This window comes from Pollicipes pollicipes, unplaced genomic scaffold, assembly GCF_011947565.3.
Source record: "Pollicipes pollicipes isolate AB1234 unplaced genomic scaffold, Ppol_2.1 Scaffold_7231;HRSCAF=8579_pilon_pilon_pilon, whole genome shotgun sequence".
Lineage (NCBI taxonomy): Eukaryota > Metazoa > Arthropoda > Thecostraca > Pollicipedomorpha > Pollicipedidae > Pollicipes > Pollicipes pollicipes.
In genome coordinates, this window is record NW_023597034.1 from 182,898 (window position 1) to 200,322 (window position 17,425).

Below are 17,425 nucleotides of genomic sequence, written 5' to 3' on the forward strand. Positions count from 1 at the left end.
AGGACTTGCAGACAGTTTTAAGTGCACACTGCGCGGTAGCCGTATTTACCCAGGAGACCAAGTCGGCGCCTGATGCGGCCTTCAGCCTGAAAGGGTACACTACCTTCCGCACTGATAGGCCAACAGACACCGTTGCTTACGGTGGCGTTCTGTTGGCTGTACACCAAAGCGTACCTACACGGCGCCTGGTGTTAAGAACGGACTTGCAAGCTGTCGCAGCATCGATGAATTTCAACCGCCGCACCATAACTGTCCGCTCTCTCTACTTACCACCTGCTGTTTCATTTTCATCTGGAGGACTACGAGAGTCAGTCTCTCAACTGCCTCCCCCTCTGTCCGTTTTAGGCGATTTTAATACACATCATACTGTGTGGGGGTGTGCTTGCACGAACACTCGCGGTAGCCTATGTGAGGCTTTCGTGCGTGACGAAGGTTTGTATGTTTTAAATACAGGAGCGAGAACGCATTTTACATTGTCATCAGGACGATCGTCAGTGCTAGACCTGAGCATTTGTAGTCCGCAGTTGGTACCCACACTTCACCTGGGATGCTTCAGAGGACCCCCTTGGAAGTGACCATTTTCCGGTCTGGGTTCGGTACCGTGATGGTACTGTTCTTGGTACGCGAACTCAGCACTGGAACTTGAAGAAGGTGGACTGGAGCGGATTTGGTACCCGCCTAGAAGAAGTATTTTCTAACGATTCCGACTCTGCGACGCCGACCGCGGAGGAATTTACGTCTCGTGTTCTGTACGCGGCAAGCGAATACATTCCGGATGCCCTCGTCGCATCTCTGTACCTTGGTGGAGCGACGAGTGTCGCGACGCTATTCGCGCACGTCGGAGAGCTTTTAGGGCTTTTGACCGGCACAGCAACACTTTAAACCTTTTGGCTTTCAGGCAAGCACGCGCGGCCGCACGCCGCACTATACGAGAGGCGAAACGTGCATCATGGCGCAGCTACGTCAATTCACTGAATCGCCACACGCCGACACATCACATGTATGGCGCCGCATTTAAAGAATCGCTGGATTGCACCCACCAATCTCACTTCCCGTACTGCGAGTGGGAAATCGAGACATCACTTACCCAAGTGATGTCGCGGAAGCCATTGGGGAAGCCTTGTCAGAGCGTTGCCGAAATGGCACCTGCGATCCACGGTTTTTACGACACACGGTTAGTTTTTACGACATGTGAAACTTCGCAAGTTAATTTTCATGCAGATGACATCCTACCATACAACAAGCATTTCACTATGATGGAACTTCAAGCGGCCATTCGCTCACCGCGTAGTGTTGTGGAGGGGCCCGACCTCATCCACGATGACATGATACAGCATTTTCCTCCCCGCATACTACGAGCGCTGTTGGCCCTTTTGAACCGTATATGCAAGTCAGGCAGCTTCCCGCCAACCTGGCGAGAGGCCATAGCAGTGCCTATTTTAAAGCCCGGGAAAAGTGAAACAAACGCCCTTGACTACCGCCCGATCGCCCTTCCATCCTCGCTTTGTAAGCTCATGGAAAATGTGCGGCTCTCGTGGACTTAAGAACGTCAAAACTTTTTTACGAATGCTCAGTGCGGATTCCGTAAGAACCGGAGCACGACTGACCACATCTTAACTCTTGATACCGCAGTGCGGCCGGGTTTATTAGCAAACGCCATACCGGCGCCATCTTTTTTAATAGAAAAAGCTTATGATACCACGTGGAGGCATGGAATTATGATGAAGTTACTCGATTGTGGCTTCCGCGGTCACAAGGGAAAGTTTTTACAAAACATTTTTGACTGACAGATTCTTTCGGGTGCGTGTTGGTTCTTATCAATCCGACAGGTACCCACAGGACAATTATGTGCCTCAGTGCAGCGTATTAAGTGTCATTCTTTTCGCAGTGATGATAAACGATATAGAGGACACGCTTCCACATGGGATCAGCCGTTCTCTGTTCGTAGACGACTTTGCTATTTGGTGTAGCTCGTCGACCACTCGCACGATGGAGCGACAGCTGCAGCTGGCTGTCACACGTTTGGAGAAGTGGAGTGTGCTCAACGGTTTCCGGTTTTCTACATAGAAGACAACTGTAGTTCATTTCTGTCGTCGTCGGTGTCATTGTCCTGAAATGGAAATCAGGCTGTATGTGCAACGCGTCGCCAATGACAATACCGCGAAAATTCTCAGTATAAGATTTGACCGACGCCTAACATACCGTGAGCACATAAGAAATATCCGCGACAAATGTTTAAAATCTCTTAACATCCTAAGGCGCGTGGGACGTACATCATACGGTGCTGATAGGAGGACACTCTTACTCCTACATTGTTTCCTAATTCGTTCAAAACTTGCCCGCCGCTGTTTTATCTACGACAGTTCATCAGACCTGATTAAACGTATTTTGAACACGGTGCATCACGCCGCACTACATATCGCCACAGGGGCTTTCGGACATCGCCCATAGATAGTCTGCTGGTGGGGGCTCACGAGCTCCTACTAGCATTGCGAAGGCAGATGCTGGGACTGCGCTACACGTGCAAGGTGGCGCAGTTCCCAGATCATCCCACAGCAGTGTTTTCGCGTAGCTTACGAAGGCTTTTTCTACTTCAACGGTCACCACGAACTTCTCCCTTTTGTGTACGAATGCGAGAACTCCTACACGCGAGCGGCCTGAACCTACGATGTGTCACCAGACCTAAACCCATGGAGGCTGCTCGTTGGGAGCTAACATCGCCAAGAGTGGATGTTTCGTTATCAAACATGCAAAAAGCAACACGTTCTCATGGCGGAACTTACAGACGCAGCCTTACAGCACATAGCCTATTTTGACGGATACGTGATGACTTATACGGATGGTTCGAAGACGGATGCAGGTGTAGGATGCGCTTTTGTGTGCGGATCCACAACACGGTCATTCACACTGCCCGCGCACGTGTCAGTCTTTCCTTCCGAGCTTATAGCCATCAGCAAAGCTCTCTGCTTTATTAAGTGGACAATAGCAATCTGCATTTGATTCTTTCCAACTCTTTGAGCAGTCTCCTGGCTGTTGGCGGCTTTTCCTTGTCAAATCCATTGGTCCAGAACATTCAATTGCGTCTTAGCTCACTGGATCGAGCAGGAAAACGATTGTACTACGCTGGATCCTAAGTCACGTGGGGATATGCGGAAATGATCTTGCTGACGCGGCACCAAAGCGCGCTACGACAGGGCCTAGAATTCCTATAACACCACTACCAGCTCAAGACATGTACCCCGCAGTGTCGTCGTTTATGCAGAAGCGATGGCAGTTCTACTGGAACTCGCTGAGCGCCAACAAGCTGCGGTCCTTGAAACCCCGTACTGGACTATGGCAGTCGTGTTTTCGGGACAATCGGAGGGAAGAAGCTGCTCTTTGCCGGTTACGCATAGGCCACACATATGCCACGCACCGTCACCTGCTATTGGCTGGCGACAGACAATGCTGCAGTCGATGCTTTGACCCGCTAACCGTGCATCACGGACTGGTCGCTTGCCGTCACCTTACTGCAACGGAGCGCAGTTTTTCGGACACAACGTCCAGAGTCGCACGCTATGTGACTTTTCAGGGGATTCTTCACCCGCTGTCGAGTTTGGTAAAGTGCTCCAGTTTCTTCGCGCTATAGATTTCCCAGTAAACTTTCCGTCATGATACTAGGCCTGGTCATCAAAGTTCTTTAGGGTGACTTGATTGATGCACTTGCCTGATTGGCGGCTCTGCATAAATTGATAGTTATGGGCGCTGCATGACCTACAGCAGTCGATGCTCCCTTAAACCCCAAATCATCATCATCAGAGTCGGGTTCAGCAAGCATCAGTTTACTAGAATCAAATCTGGGCTCACATTGCTTTGCATGGTCAAAAGAAGAAAATGCCTTATTTTCCGTAAGTTGCTGGAACCCAGACAGGTCTAGACTTCAGACCCCACTGGCAGTTACGCCCGAAGGCGTCTGAACCTTGCCCAATGCCTGATCCTCCAATGTACGGACTTCCCAGCACAAGGCAGCTCAATGCTGGGGCCACCGTACCACGCCCTTTGTATGTCGTGTCGTTGCATACCGTAGGGACCGCAACACGCCGATGGTACGCCGCGGCAACCATAACACGCCGGTTGTAGGCCGGCACCCTAGCGTGCATGCTGATGACAGCACAAGGACCATCACTAAGACCTAAATGCCGGCGGCTCCCAGCGAATGCCCGGCGGCGGGTGGGAGGTCGAACTCCTAATTTGGAGAGTCATGGGCCCGCGGTCCTAACGAGTTATAAAAATAAGGTCCATTCTGACACCCGGGGAGCCATGCAGTGCTCAGGGCGCGTGAGCGCATGTTCCCCTACCTCCATTGGCGACGCCCCAAACTGCTTCCCAGGGGCGTGGGAACATAGATGACAGTGCCGCCAACACTAGTCGACCTGCACCGTTACCATAGCCCTGGTGTGACGGCTGGTGTGTTCAACGCAGTATAGTATTCGGACTGTCTCAACGCGACACACGACAGTCTGCTCACAGTTGCACCGGGGCGTTCATTCGCATCACCAGCCCAATTACAGATCAGACAGTAGTAATAGCCTTATTCCTATGAGAAAAGCCAGGATAATGAGGTTGCAGATGTGCCCCAATTTTGGCAACATTCCTTCATCGAAACGACAGCAGAAGTGAATTCAAGATCGTCTACCTATGATACTACTCGATTTTTTCCAGTTTTTCTTAACGTTGGAAAAATAAACATGGTAAAACAAACAAGCATTGTCCCATTGTCCACTTGGACATTTTGTCCAAATTGTCCATTGACAACCAAGCACTGTCCAGTAAAAACTGTGCCTTCCCGTTCCAAAGGAGAAACACTTGAAAACAATCGAGCAGGATCATCGGCAGGTAATTTTGAATTTCTTTCTGCCATTGTTTTGATAAAGGCATGTTGTTGAAATATCAACGCATCCATACATCCATTCCCATGTTTTTTTATCTGAGGAATAAGGTTATTACTACTGTCTTATCCGTGTGAATAATGTTCCTCGCACATGCACGTGCGTAATTTTGCACATGCAGTTACACAACTTGCGTAATTTTGAACCAGCCCGATCATGTGGTAGCCAATAATGTAACACGGTTACCGCCACGCGATTATTGTATTCGGGGCAAAACAACAATAGGCACGATTGGCACTGTCCAATACATGGAGTGACGCTATCCAACACCACGACCTGATGCCCCTAGTTCAATGTGTATAGTTGTAGACAACAAATGCACGCCTCAATGGGCGTCGGTCCGCAAAATGACTCACAAATCCAAATAGTTCACAAGCACTCATCACCGGAAAGGTTCATGATGGCATACGCTTCGCAAGGACTAGTTCTCACTGCATTCCGACAGCATTTCATGGGCCAGGCACTACCAAATTGCACCATTTTCTATCAGAGTATTCTTGCCGCGTCATAACGGAGTAGCCGGCCGTGGCTGAGCATCAGTGTGCCTGAAAATAAATTACTGATCAGGTGTGTGCTACCAGCAACACCTTTCTCAATCCGCCTCGACGCAGTAAGTGACTATACCATGTTTTGTCGCCTCCTACTTATGTAATCCTTTATCACCTACCGAATTCCTTCCACGCACGGCAAATGCATTGCTTGTTAGACGCGCTGAAACTATTCCGCTGAGCGCCAATGCCTTGAAGGTATTGTCCAAAATGCGGGAGTAAATATGACAAAACAAAACGAAGCAAAAAAAAAAACAACAACTTTTGGAGCGGGAGCTACTGAACACAATCTGGCCAACACGATAAGTCGGCGATGAATGTCGCTCGGTTCCTGTTTCAATAATTCGAGGAGAAACCACAAGATATCTCGAAATCAGTTCACACATGACTTAAACTATGTCCGTAACACAATGCCCCTGCCGATTTAAACAGTACCCACCAGCGACACACCACACGCTAAACATGGCGCAAAATCTCACGGAGCTGCCTGACTCCGGATGGCCGTGTTCCCGGTCCCCTCCCTCCCCCGCTCAGTCCTGACACGAGGCTGTGCTCACCTGAAGCGGACGACCGGCTTGCCCACAGCATCGCCGCGGGCCATGTACTGCAGCGCGGCGTCGGCATCCTGCCAGTCGAACGTGTGCTCGACCACGGCCTGCAGCTCGCGCGCGTCCACCAGCACCCCCAGCTGAGCTAGCGTCTCCGGCGAGAACGTCACTGTGCCCCAGCTCTCCGGCAGGAACAGCAGCTGTGGGCGGAGGGAAGGGAATGCAGGTGAGATGTCACCGTGCCCCAGCTCTCCGGCAGGAACAGCAGCTGTGGGCGGAGGGGAGGAAATGCAGGTGAGATGTCACCGTGCCCCAGCTCTCCGGCAGGAACAGCAGCTGTGGGCAGAGGGGAGGGAAGGCAGGTGAGATGTCACCGTGCCCCAGCTCTCCGGCAGGAACAGCAGCTGCGGGCGGAGGGGAGGGGCAGTCAGGGGACTATATTATCGGGCCTCAGTTCTTCGACGAGTACAGCGACTGCGGGCGGAGAAGGGAGAGTCAAGACAGAGCGTGACTACGTCCTGTTCTCGGCCAGGAGCAGCGGCTGCGGACAGAGGAGGGGGAGTCAAGGGGAGGTAGTCGAGGGAAGGCGTCACCGTGTCCTGCTCTGAGACAGGAGCAGCGGCTGGGGACAAGGTGTGGAGTGTTGGGAGAGAACACAATTGCACTCAGCTCTGTGCCTCCAACGCACCCATGGAAACCAATCAGTAAACATCAAACAACTGCGAGCGAAACAAGACTCCACCTCGCAGGAACACATGCTCTCCAGGATTCGCCACCTGCTACTGGAACTCACAAGTCACAGGCGCCATGGCACAGCTGTACCCGGGGACTGCGTCCTCACCTGCCCGGCCAGGCGGCTCAGCCGCACCCAGAGGGCGTACAGGGAGCCGAGCACGAAGCCGTAGCGGTCGGAGGGCAGCGCCGCCTCCACGGTGGTGACCACGAGGCCCGAGTCGGCGCAGTGGCGCAGGCAGGCGGCATGCAGCGACGGGCCGGCCGTGTTCAGCACCACGTCGAACCTGGCCAGGCAGCGCGCGCATCTGTCAGCACCGTCCGGCCGCGGCCGTGCCATAACAGGGATACAAGACGCGGCTCGCTGCGCCCGTCGAGCGTTAGCCTAGAGGCCAGACCCGAACACGAGCCCTTTGCCATCCGGCCCCGCCACGGTGCACACACAAAGCCCTGTGCCAGAGGGACCAAGTCTGAAGATGTGACACCACCCAAGACAATCTGCGGCCCATCCAGCATGGCTGGCAGATATTCTTCGGAGCAAACCCCTGGCGGAGAGCGGGGCATTTGGCGGAAAGTAAGCAGCCAGATAAATGGCGAATGTAGTTAACAGGTACACATATAACATAAAACATTGGGAACCAAGGAGAAATTATGCATATATATATATATATATATATATATATATATATATATATATATATATGTATGTATATCTATAGCGGTGGGCAGGAAGAAACGAACAGCTGGCCGCAAACAAAACATTGTACGGACACAAGGACGCAGACAACACGGTGGCATGGGCCGAGACATTGGAATAGCCGTATCCCCAAAAGGCACACCCGGAATCTCCACAACAGTCTTAAAGACCTGGCAAATCGGTATTCATAGCCGGACTCAAACACTGCCTAACGGCACCTGCTGGTGGCAGCTAAAGGTTTACAGTCCAACCGACAGCTGCCGACAGCTGACGCCACTCTGCGTCGCTGCTCGCCATCGGCCCGGACGGCGCCAGCCGCCTCACTTGTCTCGCAGCGAGAGCTCCTTCTCCAGGTCGGCTGTGTCGTACTCGATGACGTCATCGGCGCCCAGCATGCGGGCCAGCGGCACCAGTCGGGTGGCCACGGTGGTGGTCACGTGACCGCCCCAGGTCTTGATCAGCTGCAGCGCAACCAAGCCCACGCCGCTGGCGCCGGCGTGCACCAGCACTCTGCCCGGAGAAGGGGGAGGGGCGGGGGGAGGGGGGTCACTCGACCCGAAAACTCGACTCGACACTTGATTGCACGCTCGACCATATTCGCGAGGACACGTGACGCCCCTCACACGGCGTCACGTCCTCCTGCAGTGTCCAGCCGCCTCGCCGCGCGGCCCGCTGACCCGTCACCGGCGTCTCACCGTTTGTCGGGCGCGACATCCGGTCCGAAGCCGGCCTGCGTGACCAGCGCGTCCCAGGCGACGGTGGCCGAGTACGGCAGCGCCGCCGCCCGCTCGAACGTCACGCCGTCCGGCTTACGGCACAGCTGCCGGAGGGGGAGCGTCTCAGACTGGTCAGACAGCGCCGGCGAGGCACAGCTGCCGGAGGGGGAGCGTCTCAGACTGGTCAGACAGCGCCGGCGAGGCACAGCTGCCGGAGGGGGAGCGTCTCAGACTGGTCAGACAGCGCCGGCGGGGCTGAGTTAATCACGGCGGGGGGGGGAGGCGTCTGAGATCGGCGAGCGCCGGGAGGCTGAGCCGATCACGGCGGGCGGGGGGGGGGGGGGGGGTGGGCGTCTGAGACCGGCGAGCGCCGGGAGGCTGAGCCGATCACGGCGGGCGGGGGGGGGAAGTCTTAGACTGGCGAGCGCCGGTGAAGCTGAACCGATCACGGCGAGCCACGTGACAGAAACTGGACACCTCACTGCCAAACACTGCACGAAGCGGATCTGCCAGGGCTGACCACTGCAAACGCCGGAGTTCTCAAAAGGGAACATGACATGAATCGGCATCATGGGCCGGAACAACTCCATAAACCGAATCCCCATTCGCAAACAATTACATTAGCTAGCGCCATCACGGCTTACCACACGAACCATCTGCCACTTAAAGAAAATCACATCCCAAACCGAACTGCGCCCCCAACGTTCACCCGTCTCACAAGACGCTCAAAACAGACGGGCGCAATGAACAGACCGAGCAAACCACAACGCACTCACAAGTCGCCACAGCACCCACAACTTCCGGGAACCCATGACAGCCTGGTTACTAAAAAGGTAGCTGCGTCCAGTGCAGTTAGTCAATGCACGACACTGACACCTGTTAGCACGCACGTATGCAAAAGCAGCGCACCGACAAAGATGACGAAAGAGCGTAGCCTGCGGTAGCCACTACCGATCAAGCCGTCCGCTCTCTCCCCCTCCTCCTCCCTCCCCCGACCGGGAGACAACGGCCCCAAATACTCCAGCCTCTCGCGCGCGCCGGGGATGAGTCAACGTACCTCCTTCTCGTCGAGCACCACGAACTCGGCCAGCGTGCCGGGTCTCCAGAAAGGCACGGCCGCCCAGACGGGGTCGCCGACCTCCCAGAGCGTGACCTCTGGCCCCACCTGGTCCACGACTCCGGCCAAGTCACGGCCCAGCACCACCGGCAGCTCCGAAGTCACGTGCTGCCGACGCGGCCCCGGCGTGGTCAGTCACAAATTGGACGGCGCGGAAGGCCAGACAGCGCGCGGATATACAAACAACACGGCAGAACTGCGTACACCCTTATTACGCCAGTCTTTTCTTCATCACAGCATCTATCGAAACTATCGCTCTAGGGGAGCAACCCATGTCCGCCACAGTGAGCAAGCCACAAGGCCCTGCAGCATGGCATAGTTGCCAGGTCACGAAATTGCAGGTCACTCAACACTGTCACAGCATGATTTTTAAGACATCTCCACGCATTCCGAGCGATCTGGCGCTAATTGGGCGCTGTTCGCCGCCTGGGCCAATCTCTACCTGTCGGCGTTCGCCTCCCCTCTCTCCGATCCAGCACCCCTCCACCGGCCGCGCCTCACCGGGTTGTACTTGTTGGTCTGGCGGCGGAGCGTGCGGCCGTAGCCGGAGGCGATGCGCAGGTCGACCCGGTCCACGGCGGCCGCCTTCACGCGCACCAGCACCTCGTGCGGCGTGACGATCTCGGGCCGCGGCTGGTCCTCCACCAGCAGCACGTCCTGCCCGCGCGAGAGAGGGGGCAGGGTGACCACCGCCCACCGGCGGCCGTCCTCCACCAGAGGTGCACCCGACGAACGCTCTCTTCGAGTCAAAATACCGCGCCCTTCTTCGGATATATCGGAACACTTTAAGTTGTCAACAAGCAGGAGCTGCGCTCCACAACAATGCTTGTAAGGAGCGTACGAACCTCACATTTTTCCAGAACACGGACGGTGCGTGTGCGTGCTCGAACTCGTGCTTCTTAGCAACCTATGCATCATTTGTGCCAATACCTCACTGAGAGTGGGGCAAAAACCCAAAGAAATATGCAAATTATCCAAGTCCGCACATCCCCCATTGCGGCAAACGGGCACCATGTTCAGTCGAACACATGTACCCAATATAGCAGTGACAACTCGTCCAGTAATCGCGCCAGCCCCATATTTCAGCCCTCCCCGGCACACCTCCAGCGGCGGCCAGCACTCACGTCGAGCCCCTGGTAGCCGCAGCAGACCACGGCCCGCATGAGCGCGGGCCGGCCGAGGGGCGACGCCCGCCGCCGCCGTCCCAGCAGGTAGCCGACCAGCAGGCCAGCACCGAACCCGGCGCCCAGCAGACCCACATGGATCGTGCTCACTGAACAGGAGCAGCGCGATCAGACACAGACAGGTGTGCTACCACAGGAGTATAGCCAAACCAGTGTAGTGTTTTCCATGGTGGTGCATATTCAGGAATTGGTGGATTATGGTCTCTAAGTACAAGCAAAGTATGCAAACAAAATTATGTATGAATAGATGATAATTGGTGCTCAGTGATAAAAAAGGCCAGACATAAACCTGGCATCTCTGTATCATTGTGGCAGTGATACACATGTCAGCAATGCCCAGGACCCTACCATCAGTAAGCACAAGGAACCGGGCCTTCTCGATAAACTCTTGCAGGTTAAACTGGCCAGCTGTCTCCCGCACATGCTGCCAGCGGTCAGCAGTAGCGGCAGCCAGGAGGTGCCAGCGCTGGCGGGCTGCCTCCCAAGCCTCGCCACTGGTCACACGTCCACCAGCAGCCCGCAGCTGCTCCAGACCCGACTCCAGAGAGCGACGTGTAGCTGATGAGGCAGATGCCAGGTGCACCTGCATGTCAAGCAGACATGAAATAAACCTCTTGTCAGCACATTTTTTGTGGGAATTATATGCATGGCAGATGGTGCCAAATATAAACATCACACAGAATAATAATCACTTGGCTTATAGGTGGGTCTACTAGTTATTACATGCTGGCATAGTGAAACTCAAGCTGAATATCATAACCCTCTGCTGAATAACCACATGTCCTGAAACCATTTGCCTCCTATCAATTGATCACACAGTTGCTACATACCTGCATAAAGTCTATTTTCTCGCTGAGATGAAAAAGGATTTCCTCTGAGCTTGCCATTACTCTGACTGGGTATAGGTTTCACAAAAATGGTTTGCAAAAATGCATTGTAGTTCTTGCAACATTGATGTATACACTGTAGAAATTACTTAGATCAGACATTGTTTTTTAACATACATGTGTATATTTCATTTGGTTCCTTGACTCCCATGTGTCATGGAGGCACACACACCTACATAATGGGGAGTCCTCATGCCACATACCCATGCTAAATATGCCACACTTTTACAGTAAGAACAGCAGTGCATAACATGCTCATTAAGTACCTACCACTGTGCCCATTTTCAAATGACAGTCCCACAGCCCATATCAACAGTATCTCAATGCAGTTTTATTTCTTTATTTCTGGAGAAGGATCTTCCATGGGATGTTTCAATGGCAGTTTACATAGAAAGTACACCATGTGCACCTCACGCACTGCCAGTCGCCTCATCATCATGTGGGAACAAAATCAAATACCTGCAGGCAAATAGAACAGTACATAACTTCCTTCTAAGCATGCTGATGGTAATGAATGAACTAAAAGCTTAAGAACTCAGTGATCATTTATATTCCCATTTATCAGTACCTACTTGGTACCTACGCGTCCAGGTACCCTACAAGGGTTGTAAGCCCCTCCACCCTCACACGCCCCAGCAATCGCCCATCACACAGAATTGGTCGTACCGATTGCCTGGCACCAGCCTACAGCAAAATCGCTGACAGCTTGGAAAATATGTACTTCACACTACTTCATGACCAGACCGACCAGACCAAGAACCATCAAGAACCACGAAACCATGGTTTTCCGTATTTGAATTTTCTGCGGAAGAATTGTCGAAGAAAAACAATCCTTAAATCTAAGCTTTTAGAGTACGGTGGGAATATCTACCGGAATAGCTGCCCAAGTAATTCCGTTTATTTTTCTCTACCGAATATGACCGTCAGTAGATTGTAGCTTAAGTAACATGAACCTCAGTTGGCCACGGTCACTGTAGGGTGCCAAGGTTAATGACGAGGGCTGCACGGGCACTGAGTTGAGGAGTGAGTCGATATCGGTGTAAAGGCATGGATTTGATGATGGGTTGTTGATGTGTGGTGGGGTTCTCCATATCCTTCTTTATTTTTGCTTAGCTCCTCGAAATTCAGAGTTCGCGGCGAGGATCGTTTTAATTTCGTTCATGCTTGCTGATAAACGGGTTCTAAATACCACCTACGACGGGCATGGTACGGAATTGTCTCATTGTTTTCTTATGTGGCATTATCTCATGTACATCTAGTCATTAGATGACATAAAAGTTCTGGTCAAATTCTGAAAAATTGAGTTGAAATATTGATGTGTTTTAAGATATGTGCTCACAATGTTTATGCTGTCCAGCTGTCATGTTTTCTCCACAATATAGACAAGTAATTGTATGAAAATGACATTAAGAATTTTCCTGTGCAAATACTGCCACACACTGGCACCACAGCAAACTAATGTATGTGCATGCATCCTGATAGTGCCACTCCATATGTGAGTCTCAAGGTGACTGCTTGTGATCTATGGCATTTGTCAGTCCTACATAAACCGTTCATTTTTCGTAAGGAGCATTACTTATGGTCATAGCTTGTTTGGGGTCAAAATCTTCATCCTTAGCAAGTATCATTTGAGTAATGGCTTGAAAAATTAGATGCGTGAAGTAAGTAAGCAACTGGGCAAATTTGTGGTTCATCATGATGGTTGTACTAAACCATGTCATGCAAATGTCTAATATTTTGTGAAGTATAACATTTCTCCTCACTTTTATTTGTTTGAGTTGTTTGGCCCCATATAAAGTAGGGAGCATGTGGCCTCTGACCTCCCTGTTTTTCTCTGGCCCCTGATCTTCTTACTCACTTGTGTTTTTAGATATAACCTGCTGGCTTGTTTTGGTATATAAATATGATATTCATGTTTTATATATACCCTAGTTCAGTGCATGTTTTGTTTTGACCACTACCCACAAATCACTGTCATGGCTCAATTGCAGTCATCCATTACTCCCTGCACTCATCCCACACAGTGGTGCTGTTGTGAAATTGTACACCTGAGCTGCATATTGCAGGTGGAAGATGACCTCAAAAGGGGACAAAAACCTGGGTAGCTCTGACAAAGAGCTGGCTGTTAAAGCCAAAACAGAGTTCAACAAGGGCAACTACTCCAACTGCCTGCAAGTCCTGGATAAGCTGCCCTCTGACAGAAATGGTGACCTTAAACTTGCCCACAATAAGGCAGTAGCCGAGTTTTATAAAGGTGGTCTTAAGAAGACTGAGGCTTTTCAAAAAGCCCTCAAGTCTGTTTTTGAGAAGGTAAGTTGCATGTGCTCATTAACATGCACTGGGGTAGGCAGTTGCATGCTGTTCACTTGGTTGAGAGGTCAATTTGCAACCATGAGATCTCAGAATTTAAGAGAGCTAGGCATGCTAAGCTCACATGGTGTGTTGATGTACTGTATGTGAACTCACTTCTGTCCAAATTTGAGGCTTGTAGTTCATAACATCTGGGTCAAATAAGGTAAAAAAGGTCAGACTCTGGACATCCAAAGTGCCCCCAACTTCATGCAAATGCCTTGAACCTAGACATCTATTCTAAGCAAAGGGTCAGTAATGTTCTTTTAAGATTTATGACTTTCTTTTACCTTTGGAGTGTCATGGTGACCAAAATCCTGTGTGATTGTTTTGTTTTGTTTTGTTTTTTGTATTTGAGTAAGCATCAAGGGCTATGCTAGGTGATTTATTCTTAAAATCAAATTGTTGATGGAGATCATTTTAGTTTAGTGACACCCTGACATTTAAGAAACTTTTGGAAGATGTTTGTTGCAATTCTTGATATCAATAACTTCATAATGAGCACCAGAAATGACCCCATACAGCAGAGTCTAGTAAAAAGCAGGTTGGTTTTGAGCTCCATCTGACCTTTATACCTGACTCTAAGTCAAAAGAACTTGTTATCCTAGATCTAATTGTCCCGTTGTCTAAGAAACTATCTCAAAGATGCATTCCTTCATCTAACGCTTCACTGTCACATCAGATTGAATGATTCTCTAGAAATTGCTTTCAGTAATAACCATAACCTGACTTTGACCTGCCGAGGTCATGGACCTTGCAAGGTAATCTAACTTGTACGCCAAAAGGTCTGCTACTCAATCACCTACAGCTGTGCAAGGTTTGGCTCAGCTGTGCCACACCATTTATATTTTTTTCTCTAGAACTCTTGGAGTAGGGTCAAACTTGATTCCATGTAAAATCCTTTCAGACATTTTCTGCTACATGTGATGCACATGATAAATTGCTGTGTTTTTGCATTGCACCTTGATGATTGTCCTTCCTGTAGGTGTTGCATATTATGTACTTGTGCTTTGTGGCTCATGATGAATGGTGTTGACTGATCACTGTCACAGCATGTTTCTGAATGTTTGTCATATACACCTGGCTGTTCCTGGCCGCGCCTCAGGCGAAGCTGCGGCCTGAACGGTTGGAGACGCTGGAGGATGTGGACAACTGCATCCTCTACTACAACTACGCCGTCATCCTGTACCACTTGCGCCAGTATCGGGCCGCGCTCGGCATCGTCAGCAAAATCTTCCGCTACATCGAGCCCCTCGGTAAGTTTGTCTCTGCCGTGCCTGCGGGGGCAGTGGCTTGTGCTGACGACGGTGCTTACCTCTGACGTCGCTGACCTTATACCTTAAAGAACACTGTATGTTAAAAAGCATTATAAGAGCATTAATGTAAACCCTTATAGGATACTAACGGCTCATGTTAGAATACTGCCTCACTGGAAGCTCTGATAATCAGCAATAAACGCGTCGGATGAGCAGACGGCGGCTGGCGCCGGCAGCACGCTGCTTGCTCTGCCACTGACCAGCTGCTGACAGTCACATTGCAATCACACCGTGGCGCCGCACTCAAGCCTGCCCGCATTGTCAGCAGAACGTTTGCCGTGCTTCCCTGTAAGCATGCGCGTCTCAGCCGAGAGGATATGTTGCAGCCTACCGCCGGCTGGGTCTGTATAATGCAAATACGTGTACAATAGGCATGATTAGGTATTTATACTCGCAATGGTCGTCGGGACCCAAAATACGCGCATTGGTAGCGACGGATTGCGTGGCGAGCCGACGGGGGCGCATGGCCGACCAGGACATTGCGTTTGGATTTTTTTGCTTGGCTGATGTGCACCGACCACCACCGTCCTCCGCCCGCTTAAACCGCACGGGCCAGGGCTGTCCCCATCGCCGCCGTTCACCACAAACAATTTGTAGGTATCCAGATGCTGATGGCATCCTCTGATGACCCTTCTACCCGTGCCGGTTTTTTTTTCGAAACTGGACTAACCAGTGGGACAAGAAGTCCCGACTCTCTTGTCATAAGTGTCGGTGGGACGCATGGTTCCAGGTCCTCGCGCTCCTACACGCGACCATCCATCCCCCGCAAAGCACATCCCTAAGCTGGTGCACCAGCATCGGCAAAAGGTACGATGTTACATTTTTCACGCATTCACACGCACACTCGGTCGAAAAACATGCAATATTGGAATGTGCGATGTTACGGTTACCTACAGAGGACCTTCCGTCACCCTGGTATCAGTTCATGGAAGCACTGTTTTTCAAGACACTATGTTGCAAATCTCCATTGAAAAGTGCTGCCCTGGCGAAGCCCCTTTCTCAGGACTGTGGTCTTCACGGGTCGCCAAATGAAGTTTCCATGCCCTGATTTCATGCCCAAGTTTATGTATCTGCGCTGAAGCACGCAGTCATTGGCTACCTGGTTACCACATCACTGTTTTGGAGTTTCGGCAAATCAGCCACGTGCAGTTAGTCTTGAGCTAGTTGAGATATCCTCCGTCATATCGAATTGAGTTGAGATATCCTCGGTCACAGCGAACTGAGTTGAGACATCCTCTGTCGTAGCGAACTGAGTTGAGACATCATCCGTCATATCGAACTGAGTTGAGATATCGTCGGTCACAGCGAACTGAGTTGAGACATCCTCTGTCGTAGCGAACTGAGTTGAGACATCATCCGTCATAGCGAACCGAGTTGAGAATCCTCCGACATAGGGAACTGAGTTGAGACATCCTCCGTCATAGGGAACTGAGTTGAGACATCCTCCGTCATAGGGAACTGAGTTGAGACACCATCCGTCATAGCGAACTGAGTTGAGACATCATCCGTCATAGCGAACCGAGTTGAGACATCCTCCGACAGGGAACCGAGTTGAGACATTCCTCCGTCGCAGGGAACTGAGTTGAGACATCCTCCGTCATAGGGAACTGAGTTGCTGAGTTGTTTAAAGCTTCGCGGTCCCGACTTTTTTAGTTTGCCTTCCATCTCATCGCAGAGTGTTTACGCCTGGTCCGTTGACGTGTTCCAGTGTTGGCCAAATTGTGCCACGGCGCTGAGATTGTGAGATTGCTACTCCCACCTCTCGATAACTCCTATGTGGTTGTCCACCGCGGACGTTTGTAGCATAGTTATTGGACTGTTCGTTGGCTGGAACTAAGGGCTACGCCCTGTCTATGAGGCAGAGCGTAGCCCTAGAGTGTAACTCCACTCCCCAGGCAGCGTCCTCTAAGACAGAGTGTAGCCCTTTACTGTAACATCTACTCCCCAGGCTTGTGTCACGTAGCCAACTTTGTTGGCGTACCTGGAATGGAAGTGTTAAGTTGCGAGGTATGCCTCCGTGTGCTTTATCTCGTCTTGCCCGGGCGTTCTCTGGTCTGTAATTAGCAGTTCCAGCGCCGCAGCCATTTAACATTTATCGGACTGCTTTCTCCTGAGCAGGGGAAGCTGCTCTGAAAGCAAGTCTACACCTGCCCAATCTGTAAAACTACCAGTATCCGAGCCGGCGTTGCATTGTTTTTGCCGTAAAATTATTAATTTTTAATAATTTATTATTTATTTTTTAGAACTCGTATTGCTTGCTGCAAAATCGACAACCGTTCGTTTTCGGTATAGGTTTGTAAGCCATCATACAGAATGAATGCATGAATCCAGGTGGTTAACGGTCTGCTCCATCATTTCACGCAACTAACAGCAATGCGTGCTGCGGAGGGTGTAGCTGGCCTG

General features: G+C 51.3%; 2 protein-coding genes across 3 annotated transcripts in view; one reads left to right on the top strand and one right to left on the bottom strand.

The window, feature by feature from the left end:
- Positions 1 to 5,119: 5,119 nt before the first annotated feature.
- LOC119109471 (reticulon-4-interacting protein 1 homolog, mitochondrial) lies at positions 5,120 to 12,128 on the bottom strand. The gene is made up of 11 exons (XM_037233096.1): positions 12,024 to 12,128; positions 11,301 to 11,433; positions 10,819 to 11,053; positions 10,411 to 10,559; positions 9,788 to 9,943; positions 9,227 to 9,394; positions 8,149 to 8,273; positions 7,778 to 7,963; positions 6,866 to 7,043; positions 6,034 to 6,224; positions 5,120 to 5,473 (listed from the first exon to the last, which is right to left on the bottom strand). The coding sequence occupies exons 2-11, from the start codon at positions 11,355 to 11,357 to the stop codon at positions 5,434 to 5,436; spliced, it is 1,485 nt and encodes a 494-aa protein (XP_037088991.1). The 5' UTR covers positions 11,358 to 11,433; positions 12,024 to 12,128; the 3' UTR covers positions 5,120 to 5,433.
- A 182-nt stretch (positions 12,129 to 12,310) lies between these two features.
- LOC119109473 (CCR4-NOT transcription complex subunit 10) overlaps positions 12,311 to 17,425 on the top strand; it is a 31,257-nt gene continuing 26,142 nt past the window's right edge. The window contains exons 1-3 of one of the 2 annotated variants that reach the window (XM_037233097.1): positions 12,311 to 12,380; positions 13,424 to 13,667; positions 14,812 to 14,962. In XM_037233097.1, the coding sequence (XP_037088992.1) occupies positions 13,431 to 13,667; positions 14,812 to 14,962 (388 nt within the window). In that variant the 5' untranslated portion in view covers positions 12,311 to 12,380; positions 13,424 to 13,430. The other variant, XM_037233098.1, reaches the window with a different exon arrangement.